General features: G+C 36.6%; 3 protein-coding genes across 5 annotated transcripts; 1 reads left to right on the top strand and 2 right to left on the bottom strand.

Annotated features, from left to right (window-relative positions):
• The first annotated feature begins 223 nt into the window (after positions 1-223).
• On the top strand, positions 224-16225 carry LOC110190274 (farnesol dehydrogenase). Of its 2 annotated transcripts, none has more exons than XM_020960646.2 (4): positions 224-298; positions 14582-15237; positions 15295-15447; positions 15856-16225. In XM_020960646.2, exons 2-4 carry the CDS (start codon positions 14662-14664, stop codon positions 15895-15897), a joined length of 771 nt encoding a protein of 256 aa, XP_020816305.2. In that variant the 5' UTR covers positions 224-298; positions 14582-14661; the 3' UTR covers positions 15898-16225. The 2 variants fall into 2 exon arrangements, with proteins under 2 accessions (XP_020816305.2, XP_020816306.2); XM_020960647.2 differs by having other exon boundaries at positions 233-298; positions 15307-15447; positions 15856-16001.
• Positions 5503-6208, bottom strand: LOC110187916 (uncharacterized). Its single transcript, XM_086834310.1, has one exon. The coding sequence runs from the start codon at positions 6017-6019 to the stop codon at positions 5597-5599; it is 423 nt and encodes a 140-aa protein (XP_086690436.1). The 5' UTR covers positions 6020-6208; the 3' UTR covers positions 5503-5596.
• Positions 15914-19593, bottom strand: LOC110190180 (DC-STAMP domain-containing protein 2). 2 transcript variants are annotated; one of them, XM_020960529.2, is made up of 10 exons: positions 19311-19593; positions 18889-19199; positions 18553-18813; positions 18281-18494; positions 18070-18223; positions 17168-17645; positions 17004-17109; positions 16799-16858; positions 16606-16743; positions 15914-16545 (listed from the first exon to the last, which is right to left on the bottom strand). In XM_020960529.2, exons 1-10 carry the CDS (start codon positions 19463-19465, stop codon positions 16461-16463), a joined length of 1962 nt encoding a protein of 653 aa, XP_020816188.2. In that variant the 5' UTR covers positions 19466-19593; the 3' UTR covers positions 15914-16460. The 2 variants fall into 2 exon arrangements, with proteins under 2 accessions (XP_020816188.2, XP_020816187.2); XM_020960528.2 differs by having other exon boundaries at positions 19257-19592.
• Positions 19594-19834: the final 241 nt, after the last annotated feature.

Genomic DNA, 19834 nt, shown 5'->3' with positions numbered 1-19834 from the left:
AATATTAAAAAACTGTCAGAATATACTTTAAATATTTATAGCTCTCCTTCATCATCAACATAAAACACCAATTAAACCAATGGATTTAAAGTTGTGGATTTTAATGACGTAGCTGCTTAGGCTAGGTATGTAATGATCACTTTTAATTTGGAAGTAAAGATACACAAATAATACATTATAATATTTTTTAGGTCATATCCGGGAAATGCTGGTAATGCTGTTTGGAGTCTTTACAACTCTCCATTTGCAAAAATGATTCTTGAAATAAAATAATTATATTACTACTTCAAAGGAACTGGTAAGCAAATCAAGTTATTTTTTTTAAATAATTCTTAATCATTTCGTTTTAATAATTATTTGTATATTTACATATGTTTAAAAACAATATACTGTAATCAGCGAGGCTGTGAGGCATAAAGCCGATATGTTTAAAAACCTAGTTATAATTTTTGTTCTGTGTATTTTCCGACCGATTTTACAACCTCTTTTACATCTTCATCAACAAAAAAGATATTACGCCTATTTTTTTTAGGCTTTACAGGTGCATTTGACAGTTGTTTATTTTTATGTTCCCTACACAGATTTAGTGGAGTTCAAATCGGTCTCGAATACTACTTATAAATGTGAACTTTATTTTTATTGTAGCTAGACTGTTATTTATGGGTCAATATTTTTTTATGTCTTATTAGTCTGGGGGCGATTTAGGACGTCGAGTCTAAAAATGTTCAGGCCTCGACTGCGGATCAAAAAGTGCTGAACCCGAGGACGCAAACTAAACAAAAGCAGCCACTCTCGACGATGTCCTAGGGCACATATTTGCATCAGTTTTAATGTCAGCCAGGACAAGGACAATGCTTAGGCCTGCTGTGCAACGATTCAAAGTTTTCGCACGATGGCACATTGTGGCGTCTAGATAAAATGGGTGACAAAATAATTTTTGATCACATCCACGGCTCCAGTCCCGGCTTTTAGTTTATACAACAGTTTGAAATATATATTTGCAACTTTATTTTCTAATGACTTACATCCAACGGCAACGGTACTTTAATATAAATCGTTCATGATTTGTGACGAATTTTGAAATTTATGAAATTTCGATACAGACTTCCAGATAGATCTAAACAAATATCTATTCTTTATTTAAATAAGTTTAAGTCACAAATGTCGATATTTAAGAATGATTTTATAGATTTATTTCTTTAACTTGGACACAATATGTGTTTGTTTAACTGCATCGGGAACCGAATAAAAATTGAAAATAAATAAAATCAATTATTTCAAAAGTGGTCTAAGGTTCTAATATTCATGAAGTGATATTTAAATATCCTTGTCGTCATGAAATGTGAAACTAAATTGATATTTTTTTGAATATTAATCAACCATATATACCATAAAAGTGATCCGCTGTAGACAATCGGGAATTTCCTTAAAAGGAATATACATTGCTGGTAAAAGGCCGAAATAGATGCATTCTTTGGTTTATTACGAGATATTTTCAAAATCTCAAGTGTTCAAACAATAAAAAAAACTAAAATTAAAAAATTTATTATTATTTTTTTTTTTTTCAATTTGTGTAGAGTATTTTACTAAACAATTGTTATTTTCAACATTGTAGTTAGTTTTTATACATATATTTTTAAGACAAACCTTTACGAAATGTGTTTTTAAAATTATTTTATAGAGTATTTACAATGATTGCTTATCTACTACAGGACACGTCTGAATAAAAGTGCAATTTTGGCCCATTCGCCCCACTGTGGACCGTGTTAAGCCTAAAATCGAAAATCCCTGCCCAGGCCGCCTGTGGTCGACGCTCTCTCGCCCCACCAGCTGACGATAATGCCTGGCTGGTGGTGCTGATGAACAGACGGCTTTTGCAGCATTGGCGGCAAACTTGGCACTTTGCCAACGGAATTCAGCAGGCATAAAATACGAAATATTTCAAACTGCCTGACTATTGGCGACCTGTTACCCCTCGGCAGTTGCATGCCACATCCTTCTGCTCTCACAGATCCACCATTTGAGGCTTAATTTTGTCCGCTTGACACTCGCAGCACGAGTAGCCAAATTTGTAGTATGTAAAATTCGTTGTGGCGTCGGACTCTGTTGCACACATTCTGGGAAAGGCATGTCGGTCCACAGCCAATGCTTTGGTCCTCATCTTCTAGGGAGGCTTAAAGGGTACTGGCAACTTTATAATATGCAAAATAATGTCATAATTAAGGATTTATATGAAAAGTTGTGCCATAAACTCTTGCCGCTCACACATCAACACGTATTCTTGTCGCACATTTTAAACTTGCTTCCAAGCAGTCCATTTCGCCCTCACCTCTTTTTATAGTGTGCATATCAATCGCTAACGCTCCTCCAAACTCATCCCATCCCCGGGGGAAAGTCAAGAAACTTTTTTTTTTCAAGTCTCTGAGCCTGCATGTATTCGCGGAAATGACACTGTGGGGCATGAATACTAATTCTTAATTTCGTTGCTCTGGCATCGCTTCTAACATTGCTGCTGCTGCTGCTGCCTGTGGAGCCTGCAACACGTTAAATTGCCACCAGTCCTCTGCCGCAAAAACTTATCTTCTCATTCCTTACCCTGCCCACGCAAGAACTCAGACGTCGAGTTGCAGTAAACTGAAGCAGAAGAAAAATGAAATTTTCCCTGCGCAGAGCATATTTTGTGGTTGCTTTGGGGTAATGGCTGGGTCTATAAGAGGAAAGCGGGGGAGGGAAAGTTACGGCTGCAGTTGACAAAAGTTATGGGTATGCATACCCGTCAAATGCAGAAGCAAGAAAAGCGGAAAAACTGGACATGCTAGAGCGCGACTGGCTTTAGCCGTGGATTAAATGTTTCTCTATACATTTGTTTTTCTTGATCTTAATTATAATATTAAACAAAAACGCAACTCGACTCGGAAACTGACAATGCACGTCATACTCGAATTACACTAAATTAATTACACTTAACCTAACTTTTTATTAAATCAAAACTGCATTTCCAGAATCATCATAAATTGTCAAATCCCAGAGTAGATGATAACTTATAACTTATTATTATTAACTTGAAAACCAAAAAAACTTTTACCGGTACAGGACATTTTTATACCCCTGCAGGGTATTATCATTTTAATCAGAAGTTTGAAACCCAGTGAAGGAGACACTCTACCCAAAACAAATATTTTTATTCTTGATCAGCATCAACAGCCGAGTCGATATAGCCATGACCTGAATAATCAGGTCATATAAATGCAAAACTAGTACCTTAGTTTTAAAGATATCCGAAAGAAACTTTGCTGTTAGTTTGTTAGTTGATCCGGTTCGGACGATATCTGCCATAGGAACGATAGAAAAAATATATAACTTTTCCAGTTTTCAACACATTTTTATCTAATTTGAGATATAGCCATTTTTTAGTACTTTAGAATTTCTGTAGTAATTTTGATAAAAATTGGACAACTATGAATAACTGCCATAGGAATAATATAGAAATTATTAAAAAAACAAGAAAGGAAGCTAACTTCGTCACGCCGAAGTTTATATACCCTTGCAGATAGAATTTCGATGACTAGGAATCCATACAATATAAATTTTATATATTTATGTTTAAAAGCAATGAAGTAATACCTGCTTTCATTTCATTCACCTATATATATTATATTTGCAGTTTTACATTTAAAGATTTGCATTTTTCCTCTACAACAAACGATCGTTTGTATGGCACCTATATGATATAGTCGTCCGATTTTCATGAAATTTGACACAAGACACAAGACTGATATAAAATGGCTATTCCTCAAATGATGAAAATCTGTTGAAAACTGAAAAAGTTATAATTTTTAATTGTATTAATTTTTCGATCGTCCCTATGGGAGCTATATGATATAGTAGTCCGATTTTCATAAAATTTTACACAAAATGGAAGAGTATAATAAAATGGCCATATTTTAAATTTAAAATTTCCAATTCTATTGAAAACTGAAAATGTTAAAATTTTTTTTGTTAAAATTTTCCGATCATTCCTATGGCTATATGATATAGTCGTCCGATCCGGCCCGTTCCGACATATATACGAGTGAGATTATATAGAAGGCTAACTACAAAGTTTCATTCAGATAGCTTCAAAACTAAGAGACTAGTTTGCATAGAAACGGACTGACGCACAAAAGGACAGACGGACATAGCTAGATCGACTCGGCTGTTGATCTTGAATATATATACTTTATTATATACCTCCTATATACCTCCTATATACCTCCTTCACTGCGTTGCAAACTTCTGACTGAAATTATAATACCCTGCAAGGGTATAATGATAACATGAATGTTTGTCAAAATACCCAGCAAACAATTTCTATCGCGGAAGAGTCGGAGGCGACTCTTCTATAAGATTAATTTCATCGCCCGCGATATCGCTTTCTGATCTTCCTAAAGGACTCGCGGCTCTTATAGAAGAGTCGCGGAAAAGTTTTCCAGAAAAGAGTCTTTCAGCGGAAGTGTCGCCAGTAGAGTTATAGAGTTTTTTTGTTTTGTTTTTTTTTTGACGCTACGCTAAATGATCGCCTGGAAGATTAATCCCCCCGAAATCTCTACTGGTGCTATAAAAAAAATGATAACATGAATGTTTTTCAAAATGGCCAGCATTTTCGCGGAAGAGTCGGAGGCGACTATAAGATTAATTTTATCGCCCGCGACATCGCTTTCCGTCGACTTTCCGTCGGGAGAAAATGGGACACGAAAGCGACTCTTCTAAGGAAGGAAAAATTTTCGGGAAGTTTTCAGAAGAGTCCCAGATGAAGGAACGATCATTAAGTGAAGTGTAAAATGCAAAACAGTCAGTGTATAACTCTAATTGCAAAACTGTGATAAAAAAATAGTAGGTACACATATGTATCTGAAAGTAACGAAGTTTTTTTTTACGAACTGTATATTGAATAATTATTAATGGCTTAAAATTTTTTTGCATTTTTATAAAATACAACAAGTAGGAAAGCTAGAGTAGAGTGTGACGAACTGTGAGATATTCGGAACCCAAATTTGGGTGAAAATAAAGTAGCATGGATATGGCTGAATGAAGAGATACGAACATGCGCAACACCAAACAAAGGCAAATGTAGCTAGGAGCATGTTGAGCAACAACTGGTATTGTCAACACAAATGTCCATGCTGCAGAAGTTCATGAACTGCATTTTTTGTATAACTCCCTTGGTTATTAGATGTTCAAAAACCCTGTGCATCGGTATAGTTGTTATAAGACAAGTCCTCTACTGCAAACTAAAATTCATTATAATAGCTATAGTATGATTTGCGAGGGCGTATTTGGGCGTGGCCAAATTTGGTATTGTCCTTGAGATCTGTTGTTTCTTATTAAGGGACAAACGAACATATATAAATCGATTCGGCTGGAGATGCCTTCTTCTGTGTGATATATATGTACATTCTTGGTTGACATAAAGTCATAAAAGAACTTGAACCCTGTAAGGTACAGGTACAGGAAAAGAACATCTTTTTGTCGAGTGTGTTTTATTGATGTTCCATCCTATAGGTAGAATTACTAGAATTTTAGTGGACAAGGCCGAAAGATCCAAGAATTCCGCCTTCTAGACATTGACTGGTTTCGGCGAGGACAAACTGGTGCTACTGGTCGGCTTGCCAGCATTTTTCAAGGAGGACCTTAAGGCGTCGTTGAGGGGTACTGGTTGGTACAGGTAAAGATTCACATCGGTGCTGACCCTAATCCGATCCGGCTCCCTGCCCCCCTTGCTCCGCTCGATCTCCACTGGGTTTGCTCTCCCCGAAAATTTTTGATGGTAGAAACTGGATTCGCGGCGCTCGCCGCAGGCCAATGAGTTAGCCCGGGCACGCGGTTTGGAATCGCTAATAGGGTAAACCATTTTCTCTTCGGCCACCAGACTCGTCGTGGATGACATCACATCCATATTGCGCCTCTCCCGCGCCGTCTCCCGCCAGTCTTGGACCATTTGCTTAACGTACCCAAAGGTGTTCTCGTCCGACAGTGCCATTTTGGTGGAGTCCTTGTCTAGTACAGATCCTTCAATGTATATATAAAATTCCACGGGATCCTTGAGAATTTTGTTAACACACTCGACTTTTTTTTATAGTTTTCTTGACCTTTTTAAGGTCCTAAATTGAAAGAGAAATTTGTTTCAAATACATTTGTCACATTTTCAAAAAGCAAATGAAACTTGATTTCTCATTCAGCCCAAAGTTGTCTAATAAATATTTAACCATCTCTTTTATATAGCATCAAACTTGTACATATTTTATTTATTTATTTATTTTAAAAATGATTTAATGCACTAGAGTACTCTAATCGCTGGATCCTTTCTCCTTACTATAGGATCCATTCATGGGCTCCTTTTTAGTCTAATTATAATAGTCTGTTAATAAATTGATTAGAAAACCTTTTAAAATGAAAGAGATATTACAGAGGAGTATTTAGACTTCCTTCCAATAAGAATAGTAAGTATTGAGTTTTAGTATGCTCACATATTAATTATATATATCGACCACCCACTGTACCAAGAGTACTAAAAGGGAACGCACTGTAACACTTTGTTGCAGTGTTTATACAATTCATGGTCTCGGTCATTAACATAAGTGCCCGAAATACGAACCGCTCGCTGTGCCTTAGCAAGTGTCAGCATAATTGCAACACGAGCGGACCTCATGTATGTGCATATACATACATACTTCCGCGCTCCAGACCAAGTGAGCATAGCTATATACTTAAGAATATATAGGCCGTCTCTCCGCTGCCGCTGTTGGCAGCGCCGCTACGAGACTTAGACCTCTTCAGGTCCTAAGTAAAATTGGATCAACAAGAACCTCCTTCGAGCTCGGAGCGGCAACAACGGCTGCTCCGAAAACAAATCTATAAATAATAATAAACCACAAAACTCTGGACCTATGTATCTTCTTCATTTGAATTGGAGCGGGAACGCTACACCGTAACAGTCGCAATCCTTTTAGATTGCAAGACCAAGTGAAAATATTACTAAAATTAAAAAAAAATATACCACCACCATACATTGACCAAGGATATCAACAAACAATAACAAATCTTCGAAGTAAAACTGAACGACTGAATCCGAAGATTGCAGACACAGGATTTAAACATCGAGGACATCGAAGGACCGCAAGGAAAATTTAGCAGCAGACTACGGAAAATAAAGATCGCAGTGAGTGGAGTGTGATGTGTGGTAAACGTAGTGGTGTGGTGCCAAAAATTAAAAGCCAGAAGGGCTGAATTACTGAAGCTACTAAATAGCGGAAGTAAATTAAATTGGAACAAGTCGGTAAAATTACATGCCGAACTTGAACATATAAGAAATTTATTAAGTGAAAGAAAAACCACAGCCACACATACATCCACCTACCCTGCAATTGAAAGTCTCGCTAAAGCTAATATAAAATTACCTCCGCCACAGAAGAAGGAAATACCCAAATTAATGAAGAAGTGCCCAAACGACTGTGAGGGACCACTGTGCTCGCCCCATTGCGAGGACTCCTGTGCAGCCAGCACCGACCACGTCTTGCAAATCAACGAAACCACGGAGAAGTGAGCCGACAGAGCTTCATAGAGCTCATATTTTTTTTAACCATGCACTGCGTTGCATAATTTTTTTAATTGCACTGCGATGCATATTTTTTTTATATAATTATATAAAAATTAATGTTAAATTGAGCGACATTAAAGTTGCCCAATTAGCGTGTGGCCTGAAAACCATACAAAAACTAGGCAGGGTTTTCCGTTGTACAAAAAATGTTCTCACAATACCTACAAGGCAAATTTTTAATTACATGAGCCAAACTAAATGGCAAATAAATTATAAATTAAATTACACGTTTAACTTAAAAAATACTATAGCAGCTCACAGAAAAACGTCCAAAATGTGTTTTAGTGGACTCCACAGCAATTGTTAAAAATAAAATCGAGTCCAAAACAATAAATACAGATTTAACGAACATTTTATTGTCAATTATTGTCATCATTATGAGCGCATTTTGTTTTGTACAAGGCATATATGTTTCATAATAAATATATATAAAAAAGAGCCATAAATAAAAGCCAGGCTAATGATCAGGACAAAATTTAAAATATATACAGCGCCAACAATAATTATAAAAAGATGTTCAAAATAAAAAAAGGAAATAATAAAAACCACAAACCCTCTAAGATAAATATGTATGTCTATATAGATATATTGAATATAGATGTTATTTTGTCCAATGATCTTATCTAATTTACAAGGAAATTAAATAAATAATATATATACATAATATATGAATACTACAGTGCGTATTAGAATCACCCTTGATAAGGAACCAAATTTTCAGAATTTGGTATTATCAATAATCGAAAAAGGAGCTGAGCCTCTACTAATCAATGAATTCGAATATGAGTACATGAATAGGTACAACTTAGGCTTTTCCCCCTTGATACTTGGAAGACATCTTTCATTGATGGTTTCTAGAAACTAAAACATATTCCATTAAATAATGGAATGGGACGAATTATATAAAGAATTAAATAATATAAAAATTGATTTTGACAAATTTTACAAGTCATTATCAAGACCCCGGCCAGTACAGCAAAACACTGTAAACAAGCATGCCGAAATAATAGTAAACCACTACAATACAGCGCGTATACTAATACATGAGCAGAGAGACAGGCTAAACAAAACCCATTGGTCTCAGGTATCAAAATATTTAAACAAATTACGGGATAATCTAATAGCTATAATGCAAAGGTACGACTTAACAATTGCAGTACCAATTATCCTAAACACACCGTTGAAGATAGAAACCAGAGAAGAGTCAGAATCATCAGATCCACCAGTAGAAGCTGAGACTGACAACCCTATTTCTACAGATCCCGATATAGAGGAAAAAGATATAAACAACCTCACTATTCCGGCAGTCTTTATTCAATATGAATTATCAGACCAGGAATTGACCGACTCGGATTCTAACAACAGCATTACAGAAATAAAAACAACCGCAATAGCTGATGAGATAATTGCCCAAAGGGCATACATTAAAGAAATTTCGAATGCCATCCCGGAGTTTAACGGGCAAAGGATACACCTTCAGAGATTCGTAACAGCTTTGAAGTTGGTTAACCTTACGAAAGGCACATTCGAGATGTTGGCTGTAGAAGTTATCAAATCCAAAATAATTGGATCAACATTATACAGAGTCCAAAACGAAACAACAATAGTAGCTATAATTAAAAAACTGCAAGATACTATAGTCGGAGAAACATCCGAGGTAGTTAAAGCCAAAATGGCAAAAACAAGCCCAAAAGGTAAAACTGCAGAAAAATTCACCACAGAAATTGACAACCTACGAAAGCTCCTAGAAGCTTCGTATATTGATGAAGGCCTGTCAGCCGAACACGCTGACAAATTCAGCACTAAGGAAGCCATTACCACAATGGTAAAAAATTGTGAGCATGGCCGCCTCAAAATAATATTGGAAGCAGGCAATTTTGCAACCATGAATGAAGCCGTCACCAAGTACATACAATGTAGTACTGAAATGACAGGCAATGCCAATTCCATATTGTACACCCAACGTGGAAATAGTTATCGCGGTAATAATTACAACAAAAATTATCGCGGTAGAGGTAATAATCTAGGTAATTATAACAATACCAGAAGTGATCAGTATAACGGATATAATCAAAACAATGGTTATAACAGAAATAGCAATAACCAAAATAACAATTATTACAGAAACAACAACCGCGGTGGTGGAAACAACCGCGGTGGAAACAACCGTTGGGAAAACAACAACAGTAATGGTGGTAACAGCAACAACCACAATAACAACGTTAGGGTAGCCCAAACAAATTCGAGAAACTCCCAACCAGCTTTAAATACAGACAGTAAACAACATCAAAATTTACATTTTAAATCTCAGACAAAATACAATTGTCTTTTTCATGAACGTAGCAACCGGAAATGAATTAGTTTTTCTACGAAATAAAGGAGCAAAAATATCCATAATGAACGAAAATTCCGATAATTTTCAAAACATTCAAGATAATCATATCATAAACATACAGGGTATAAGTCAGGAATTTACCAAATCAAAAGGCTTAACTTCTATTGAAATTCAAGCTTATAAGTACATAATTCCACATGATTTCCATATCGTAAATATGCAATTCGCTATTCCATGTGATGGAATACTAGGAATCGATTTTATCAAAAGATACAACTGTCAATTAGACTTCAATCCGTCTGAAGACTGGCTTATAATAAGACCAAATAACCTCAAATATCCGATTTATGTTCCAATAGCATTCAGTTCTGGCAACAACTCCCTAATTCTGCCAGCAAGATCCCAAGTCCCAAAATTCAGCATGGTATCCAAATAGCAACAGTCCAAAATGCATATATAAGATTACTAAATACCACAAACACAGATCAAGTAGTTTATATCAAAATTATTCATAATTTACCACTTTCAAACTACGAAGTAGTAAAAACGGACTTAGAAGCCAGTCAAAAAATTGTATTATCCCAACTTGCAAAAAACTTCCCGCCTCAATTCAATGAAAAGCTTACAGCATTATGCACCCAGTATAGTGATGTATTCGGACTAGAAACCGAATCGATCACTACCAATAATTTTTATAAAAAAAAGCTGAGATTAACTGATGATGAACCCGTATATATAAAAAATGATAGAAATCCTCATAGTCAACAAGACGAAATTCAAAAACAAGTCCAAAAACTCATCAATGATAAAATAGTGGAACCCTCTGTATCACCTTATAATAGCCCACTTTTGTTAAAAAAGACACTTCCAAATTCGGAAAATAAAAAAATGGCGATTAGTAATTGACTAAAATTGACTAATTTGTAAAAAACTCTTGTCTGATAAATTTCCACTCCCTAGAATCGATGATATTTTAGATCAACTAGGTAGAGCAAAGTATTTCTCATGCCTTGACTTAATGTCAGGTTTTCATAAAATTGAACTGGAAAAATGTTCACGGGATATAGCATCCTTTTCAACAAACAATGTTTCGTATCGCTTCTCGCGATTACCATTCGGTTTAAAAATAGCGCCAAACTCTTTTCAGAGAAGAATTATCAGCTACTCATTGGGCAATAACACACTTCAGACCATATATTTATGGTAGGCACTTCACTGTCAAAACAGACCATAGAGCACTTACCTACTTATTTTCAATGGTAAATCCCAGTTCCAAAGTAACAAGAATGCGACTTGAATTAGAGGAATATAATTTTACTGTAGAGTATCTAAAGGGTAAAGATAACTATGCAGCAAGTCACTACCAGAAACCAAAGTAGACAAAAATCCTGCGCAGAAAAAGAACGAATAGAACTGCATAAACAATCTATAGAGAAAGCTTCAAAGCCCAACGTATATGAAGTCATTAATAATGATTAAGTACGTAAAGTAGTGACCTTGCATGTAAATAATAAAATGTGTTAATTTAAGCACGGAAAGAAAATTACAGCAAGATATGATGTTAGCGATTTGTATACTAATGGAACCATTGACTTAGGTCAATTCTTTCAAAGGCTTGAAAAACAGACCGGTATTAACAAAGTCAGCCTACTCAAATGGCACCGTGGGAAAATATCTTTGAACATGTATCAATTGATAATTTTTAAATTATTGGCAATAATAAATTGAAATCATTGAGAGTAGCGCTACTCAACCCGGTGACCGTAATAAAAAATAATAAAGAAAAAAAAGAAGCTATATTGTCTACATTCCATGATGATCCAATACAAGGTGGTCATACAGGCATTACAAAAACCTTGGCCAAGGTCCAGAGACATTATTATATAGTATATTATTAAATTACTGGAAAAATATGTCCAAAGATATAAAACAGTACATAAGGAAATGTCCTAAATGCCAAAAGTCGAAAACGACTAAACATACTAAGACCCCACTAACGATAACCGAAACTCCACAAAGAGCTTTTGGTATAGTAATTGTAGATACTATTGGACCATTTCCAAAATCCAAATAAAAGTGCAAATACAGGAGCAAAAGCTATATTTGGATATTTTATTCTAAAGTACGGTCCAATGAAGACGTTCATTACGGACATGGCAACAGAATATAAAAATTCAATTATTGAAGATCTATGTAAATATTTACATATTCAAAACCTAACTTCAACTTCACACCACCACCAGACAGTAGGTACCGTGGAGCGAAGCCACAGAACACTCAATGAGTTCATTCGTTCATACATCTCAGTTGACAAAACTGATTAAGATGTATGGCTGTGATTCTTCGTATAATGTTTTAATACAACCACATCTATGGCACATGACTATTGTCCATATGAGCTAGTTTTTGGTAAAATTCCAAATCTACCAAAACATTTTAATAGCATAGATAAATTAAAATAATAAATAATATAGAAGATTATGCTAAGGAATCCAAATTTAGATTAGTACTGGCATTTAAGAGAGCTAGACTAATGCTAGAATCTCATAAGCTAAAACAGAAAATTAGTTACGACAAAACTAGTTTTGATTTCGATTTAAAAATAGGAGATCAGGTTTTATTGAAAACCGAAAACGGGACATAAGTTAGATATGAAATATACAGGTCCTTATAACAGGACAATAATAAATAATACAAATAAAAAGCAAATAGTACATAAAGATAGATTAAAATTCTTTGTTTCATAATCAATTTTCATAAATATACCACATATGGCCATACATAATATAAGAGCACATATGATAACCATATCTAAAATAAGAAAACACAAAAAAAAAGAGGAAAAAAAAATTAATAACAAAAAAAATTTAATAATATTGTTATAAATAATATCATATTTTCTCAAAGTTTGTAAAATTAGTACTAGAAAATAACTCCATTATATTACGTTATTTGGCCTCTTTAGCTCCTAAGTAAAATTGGATCAACAAGAACCTCCTTCGAGCTCGGAGCGGCAACAACGGCTGCTCCGAAAACAAATCAATAAATAATAATAAATCACAAAACTCTGAACCTATGTATCTTCTTCATTTGGATTGGAGCGGGAACACTACAGAATATCGGAAAAAAGCAAGCGAGATAGAGTATTAATTAATTAATATATTAATAAGTTAAATTTAAATAGATTGACAAAGAATAACATATATGGTTAGAACTTAAATAAACTTAAATATTTCAAGGAAATACCTCTAAATTTTAGAATCTAAAATATTATTGATTCCTGAACAACGTTGTAAATATGATTCTGGCAAGAAGTTAATTAATGTTCGCTTATGATTGAAGTCCGCTTTGGGCGAATTTCACGACCAAGAAGGCCAAGGACGAAAGCAAATCCTGTGCTATTTGCACAAGCGACCGAGCGAAACTTTAGTTAAACGAACACAGATAGAAAAAGAATAGCTTCCGGCTCTGCCATGTACACCTCTCACAGGCTCCCTTTTACCTTGTAGTACTTCAAGTATCACTGCTTGGTTCAACCCCCCGTACCTGCTTCCGAAAACGGAGTGCAAATATTTACAATTTAAAATTTCCACTATTGTTTACTTAAGCCAACTGTGAATACGGCTGTGGGTGCCACTTGCGCTCTTTATGAGGGAGACAAGGTTGGGGGCTAACTTTTGTTTAAAGTCTGAAAGCCTAAACTGGAAAAGAACAAACTTACCGCCTGTCTGGCCGTTGGGCTAAAACGGCAATGGTAAAATGTATGTACTCAGATAGACCAAAGAGTAATAAATTTACTCCGCTCCTTATTTCGCTACTTGTTTCAGATTTTAAGATCAACATTCTAATCCAACTTTTGGGCTTATGAGTAAATCTGTTCAAAAGTTGCATATGTGAAGGGGAAAGCCATTATTAAATAGTACTCCAGTTATCGATCCGCAAAATTGTCACAGAGAATATTAAAGGGGTTTAAAAAATTCATAATTAAAAAATTTCAAGTTATATTTTGATCTGTTTTTCAAAAAAAAATATATACCATTTGAATGAATTAAAAAAATATTCAGGTGGAATAAAACAAAAGGGTTATAAATCGTTGTTTTTACAGATTACAAATTTTGTAGCTTAGCTTTTATAGTTTTTAAACTCTGTTTTTTCAACTACTGATGCTAATTAATATTAAGTATACTTTATAGAGTCAAAAGTAACTGTTTCATTGCTTTCCAAACTTGTAAGATTACAAGTATATAAGTATAAATATATGAATATTAAAGGCCATTAGATACAACTGAGACTTCAGTCCAAGTCTTAAGGGAAACCTACCCCTCTTATAATACCCTGCCAGGAATATATCTTTATAATATAAACGTATCGTTCCATCTTACATTTTTAACCGCATCAAAAATAATGTAATAATTTCGAATATGCAGCAAATAAGTTCTATAAGTTCGACTAACTCTATTAAGAGTTTGGTTGGTTTACCTTCGTGCAGCAAAGCTTTTGTTTTTAATGCAACATATGTACATATATGTATATAAGTTAGTGCCTGTGCTTCCAATTATTAAAGTTTGCCATTGTACGTGACCGACTTCTAATTAATCAATACTGATTAGACTGGTACGGCTTCCCTTCCCGCTGGGTCAGTATCTGCGGGCAAAGTGGCTAGTCAGTCGGTCACCAGACGGCAGGTGTAATGGAGCGTTGGCAGAACAAAGTGGCTGTGGTCAGCGGAGCTAGTGCTGGTATTGGAGCGGCGTGCACTCGGGCCTTGCTCGCCGCCGGCATGGTGGTCATCGGCTTGGCGAGGCGACAGGAACGCGTTGAGCAGCTTCGAGAAGGCCTAAGAGCTCAAGAACAGAACCGTCTGCACGCCATTAGATGCGACGTGAAGGACGAAGAGCAGGTGTCGGAGACCTTTGAGTGGATCCGGCGGCACTTGGGTGGTGTGGACGCACTGGTCAGTAACGCCGGAATTATAGCCCCTGGTGAGCTGAGTGGCCGGGACGACAGCGCGGCCATGCGGTCCACTGTCGAGACAAACATCATGGGTACCGTGAACTGTGTTCGGGAGGCATTCAACTCTATGAGAGAGCGCGGCACTGAGGGTCACGTGGTAATCATAAATAGCGTGGCAGGACAACAGGTGCCGAACTTGGGCCCAATGCTGCCTTCTCTTAACATCTACCCGGCCAGCAAGTTCGCCCTTCGCGCCATGAACGAAATCTATCGTCAAGAGTTCCAGCGCCACAAGACCCTTGTGAGGGTGTCGGTGAGTTTAATGTCCATTATCCATTCCTATTCCATGGCTCCACAGATCAGAACAAAGTTGTCATTGCAGACCATTAGCCCGGGAATGGTTGATACCGACATATTGCCCCAAGAGATCCAGGGTGTTGTTAAGCAGCACATGCCCATGCTACGTAGTGCCGACGTGGCAGATGCAGTTCTGTGGACCATCGGCACTCCGAGCAATGTTCAGGTGAGATACATATCTTATACATATATATAAGATTTATATGAACATATAAACATAAAAAATAAAATTCACAAACAAAAAGAAAAATGTGAAAGAGGGTATTTGTCAAGTGAAAACCACATTGAGCCTTTTACTTGAAAACAAAATATTTAAATAGAGCGATAATCCCAAACAGTTTTCCAGAAATTTAAATGTTTATTAGTATGCTAATCGAATAGAAATATAACATAAAAATCGTATTAAAACCTTGTTGTAATTCTATACAAACAATTTTGTACTCAATGTTACTTATGCACCTAATTATTTTTGTAGCATGTTGCTTTAATAGGCAGACTATTATATATTTATATATTATTAATTATTTATATTATATATATATATATAATATATATTTTTTTTTAACATTCACAGGTGCATAATATAACCATCAAGCCGCAAGGAGAAAAGTTTTAGAATTAATTGGCTAAAACTGATCTTGCATTTGGAAGCCACAAACCTTCGCATTACTTGAAGTCTCTTAATTAAATAAAGGAGTAAAAAATTAAACTTCCTTATAATTCACGATGGCGTTCATTATTTTGTCAGAAATTTGTTCGGAACACCCGAAGTCTCTAAAAGTTTATGCAAAGGAAATGCGATATCTGAAGACTTAATTTCTTCAAATTTCGAAGCAAAAAAGAAAATAATTTTTACTATTTTATAATTTTTTTTGAGTTAATTTATTTAATTTATGTAAAAATAATACAATGCAATATAATAAAATAAATTAATACAAATTTAATGATTGTGCACGGGATACAAAAGATACTTGACCAAATCCAATGTAGTTGCCTTTCGCAATTTTACTTACTTACGTTAAACACACATAAAAGAGAAATTAAGGAATTTATTAAAATTTATCAAACACCTAAAAATCTTATAATTAAATTGTGATACACACTGGTGGCCATTTTACAACAATTAAAATATCTCTATAATTATTAAACTAATAATTAGTTCTAGTGAGGTTGTTGCTTTTAGCTGCTTGGTTTTTCTACTTTGCAAATTTCTCTGAATGTTTGTTCTTTGTAAGTCTCTCCTTCTGAAACTTCTGAAGAGTCTCTACGGAAAAAAGGAATCAGAGCTGGTTTATGCAACATGTATTTATGTAGATCAACTCACTCGACCTCGGAGCAGTCGGAGAAATCGCCATATTCCAAGGGGTGTTTGCATATGCAGCATTTATGTTTGGACTCTTCATAGCACTCATCACAATAGATCCCTTTGCAATTCGGCGTGTTGCAGAAATGGGAATTTGATCTGAAAGGTGGATATCCTGGTAAAGGCCATAGATCTATAGAAGCTATGTACTTACGAGGTCAGAAGTCTTTCGCATATGATGCAGTGGTCTCCTAACGGACAGCAGCAGCAACAGCTGCGGATATGAAAGGAGATTGTTTAGAGGAGACACAATAAAAAAGACAACTAACTTCGAGATGTCGAAGATCAAATAAGAAAAACATAAGTGGAGGTTTATACAATCAGTATGCCTGACTGGCTCTACGAAAATCAAATCTCACCATGAAAATTTTACCCTCAGCCAGGTGAGCCATCGGAAGGTCGAAACCTTTCCCTGGTGTATTATTTCATTTCGCACCCTGCGACGCTCAAACTTAAAATTAGTAACTAAATAGAAAAGAATAGATTAGAGCCAGGCTAGGTGCACTCTTCTTATTTTTCTTACTTCTTGACTCGCTGATCTTTCTGTACAGAAATAAGCGTCTTTCAACTGCTCTTTTTGGGTAGAAATGTTCCATGATGATGTGGCGGGTGCGCAGGATATACGGTTCAAGCACCACGAGGATCCACGCTAACAGAAGGATCACCAACATCTTAACGTATCGTATGTAGTTGGGCTCAATGGGAAGTGGCAGGCAAAGATTGCTGTCAATCGTGGTTTTCTGCGTCAGGGGTCGGAAGGCTCCTGCTATTCCTCTCATGACGTCGGCAACGAATCCGCCACCCTTGATCTCCAAGTCAATGTACGCGGGCACCTCCAGGCCCTTCTCTTGGTGGCCGTAGTAGGACATCATCGCCAGAAGCCAAAACAGGCCGTAGTCCAAGAGGCAGATAGTAAAAATTTGCAGGCATGCGGTCATCATAAAAAACGTGTTTTCCACTATGGAAAAGATCTCGAGCACCGTCAAGCGACCACCGGTTATCTGCAAGCATATCGCGTAATTTAAAATATCTCTCTTTTTAAATACCCGAAAATGGGTTTCAGGATAAACGAATGAATGAAACTAAAAACTGACCTGTTTTGACTTATGTACATATTAGTGAAAGTATAAAGAAGACTAAGTGATAAGTTTTGTTCAGATAGTCTCAAAACTGAGAGACTTGATTGCGTAGAAGCAGACAGACGGACATGGCTAGATCGATTCGGCTGTTAATGCTGATCAAGAATATATATATATTATATAGGGTCACTGCGTTGCAAACTTCTGACTTAAATTATAATACTCTACAAGGGTACAAAAATATAATTTAATCTTAGAAAGAAAGTTAAAACTTATCTCTAATCATTTTTCGGGCGGACAGAATAATTATTAAAATTTTCGATAGAATTAACTTTGCATACTCAACCTTCATGTACTTTGGTGTCTCGAGTCGACCGAGTGGCAGTACTGGATAGAATCCGTGCCTCACGTAGCGCTGGTCGAGCTGTTCAAATTTTTTGGTAATGTAAACGTTCTGAAAGTGCCGGCTGTTCATGTAGCGGATGTAAAAGACGATAGCTCTAATAAAAAAAAGTAAAACATTGTGAAGTGAACTAATAGCGTACGTAATAACGTACTTAAGGAAAACTGTAGAAAACATTATCATGCTGAGAACATCCGTAAAGCTTTGAACGTTGTAAAACGGCGATAATCGCTCGTTGATATCTTTCATTATCTCCTCTCCGACGTCCGACAGACTTTTCGAGGCATTGGTATCGAAGAAAAACTTGTGCTCGAAAGTTATATTGGCGTCGAACATTTGCTCTATGTGCCGCACAAATTCCCGATACCCTAAGGGGAGAAACATTATTGGCCAAAGATAAGGGCTATAATAATGGCTATTATGTACGCAGCAATATTTTGTCCAAAAGGTCCCAGGTGAAATCCCAATATCCGCTGCAAAAGACATCGATGAGCTTTGCAGGGTAGCACAGGGCCAGGAAAAACTTCGTAAAATGGCAGACCGCCTTCAAGACGCCCATCCTTGCCTGGCATCTGACCATAGCTTTGTGCGCAGTTTCCTTACAGCGCGCCCATGGAGATCCCATTTCCGTATTGCACAGATCCAAGATGGATTTTAGCCACTCAGCGCAGTTCTTGAGAGTGTCAACTGAAATAAACTCAGCACATGAAATTTTATGATTAAGCCAGCAGGACGAAACAAAAGGCCTCGTCTAGAACTTACTGACGACTATGAGGTGCACCTGCATACGCAGAAGTACAGACATGATTTGATTGAGCACTTTATTCACTTCCTGAAGCATGAGGTCCACGGCCAGCCGAATGGCGTTCACCGGCTCCAGGATCACGTCAAGCATTTGGCCAAGGGCCAGGCGCAGCAGCTCCTGGCCGCAGGCGAGGCTCCGCAGCAGCACCTCAAGGTTGGCCAGAATGTTTGTCGCGGGTCCGATCGATACAAAGATGAAGGCCACACTGACGAGGAAGCCCCTACCGCGGGAACTGCACAAGGAACACATAGCCAGGAATAGGATGCATCTGTTGATACAGTGTTAGTTACCTTGATAGATTCAGAGTATACACTAAATAGCCCACCTTGTGGCCCGCCAGTATAGGAGCACCAGAACAAGGACCACCGGGCACACAAACCTCAGCTGGATGCGAAGATCCCGTTGACTGAACTCCCAATCCCACCAATACCAGCAAAGAGCTATGACGAGTCCAGCCCCGTACCCAAGGAATACAAAGGGGCTTACCGCCATGAGTGTCCACGGAGCCCTTTTATATTTTTTGCTTCTATACATATCAAAGTTGACCTTTTAGAGAGTCATCCACTTAAATTCCAAACTTTGGCAGGCGCTTTTCTAAAAAACACAGGCCTACTCCGGTATTCCCTTTTCTCAAGATTGTATTCAAAGAAAGACAACCCGATTTGAAAATCATCCAAAGGGTCAAAATATAGTTAAGTTATACTATTTGAAAATAAGGCTTTATATTTCATCGGACTGCTTTATCAAACCGATTAAACTATCCGCATTCGTTCATTAATTTGAGAACCTAAAAAACTCACCACGAGTTCAATGTTTCAAAGTTAGTTTATTTAAAACTAGTTTATTTCAAATGTTATTCCCTAGCAATCTTTTAGGCTTTGCCTTTCCCCAGGGAAAAGGGTC

Source organism: Drosophila serrata, unplaced genomic scaffold (assembly GCF_035046125.1).
Source record: "Drosophila serrata isolate PLE 108 unplaced genomic scaffold, ASM3504612v1 contig_272, whole genome shotgun sequence".
Lineage (NCBI taxonomy): Eukaryota > Metazoa > Arthropoda > Insecta > Diptera > Drosophilidae > Drosophila > Drosophila serrata.
The sequence above is the reverse complement of the archived record's forward strand: the minus strand, read 5'-3'. Positions and strand labels throughout refer to the sequence as shown.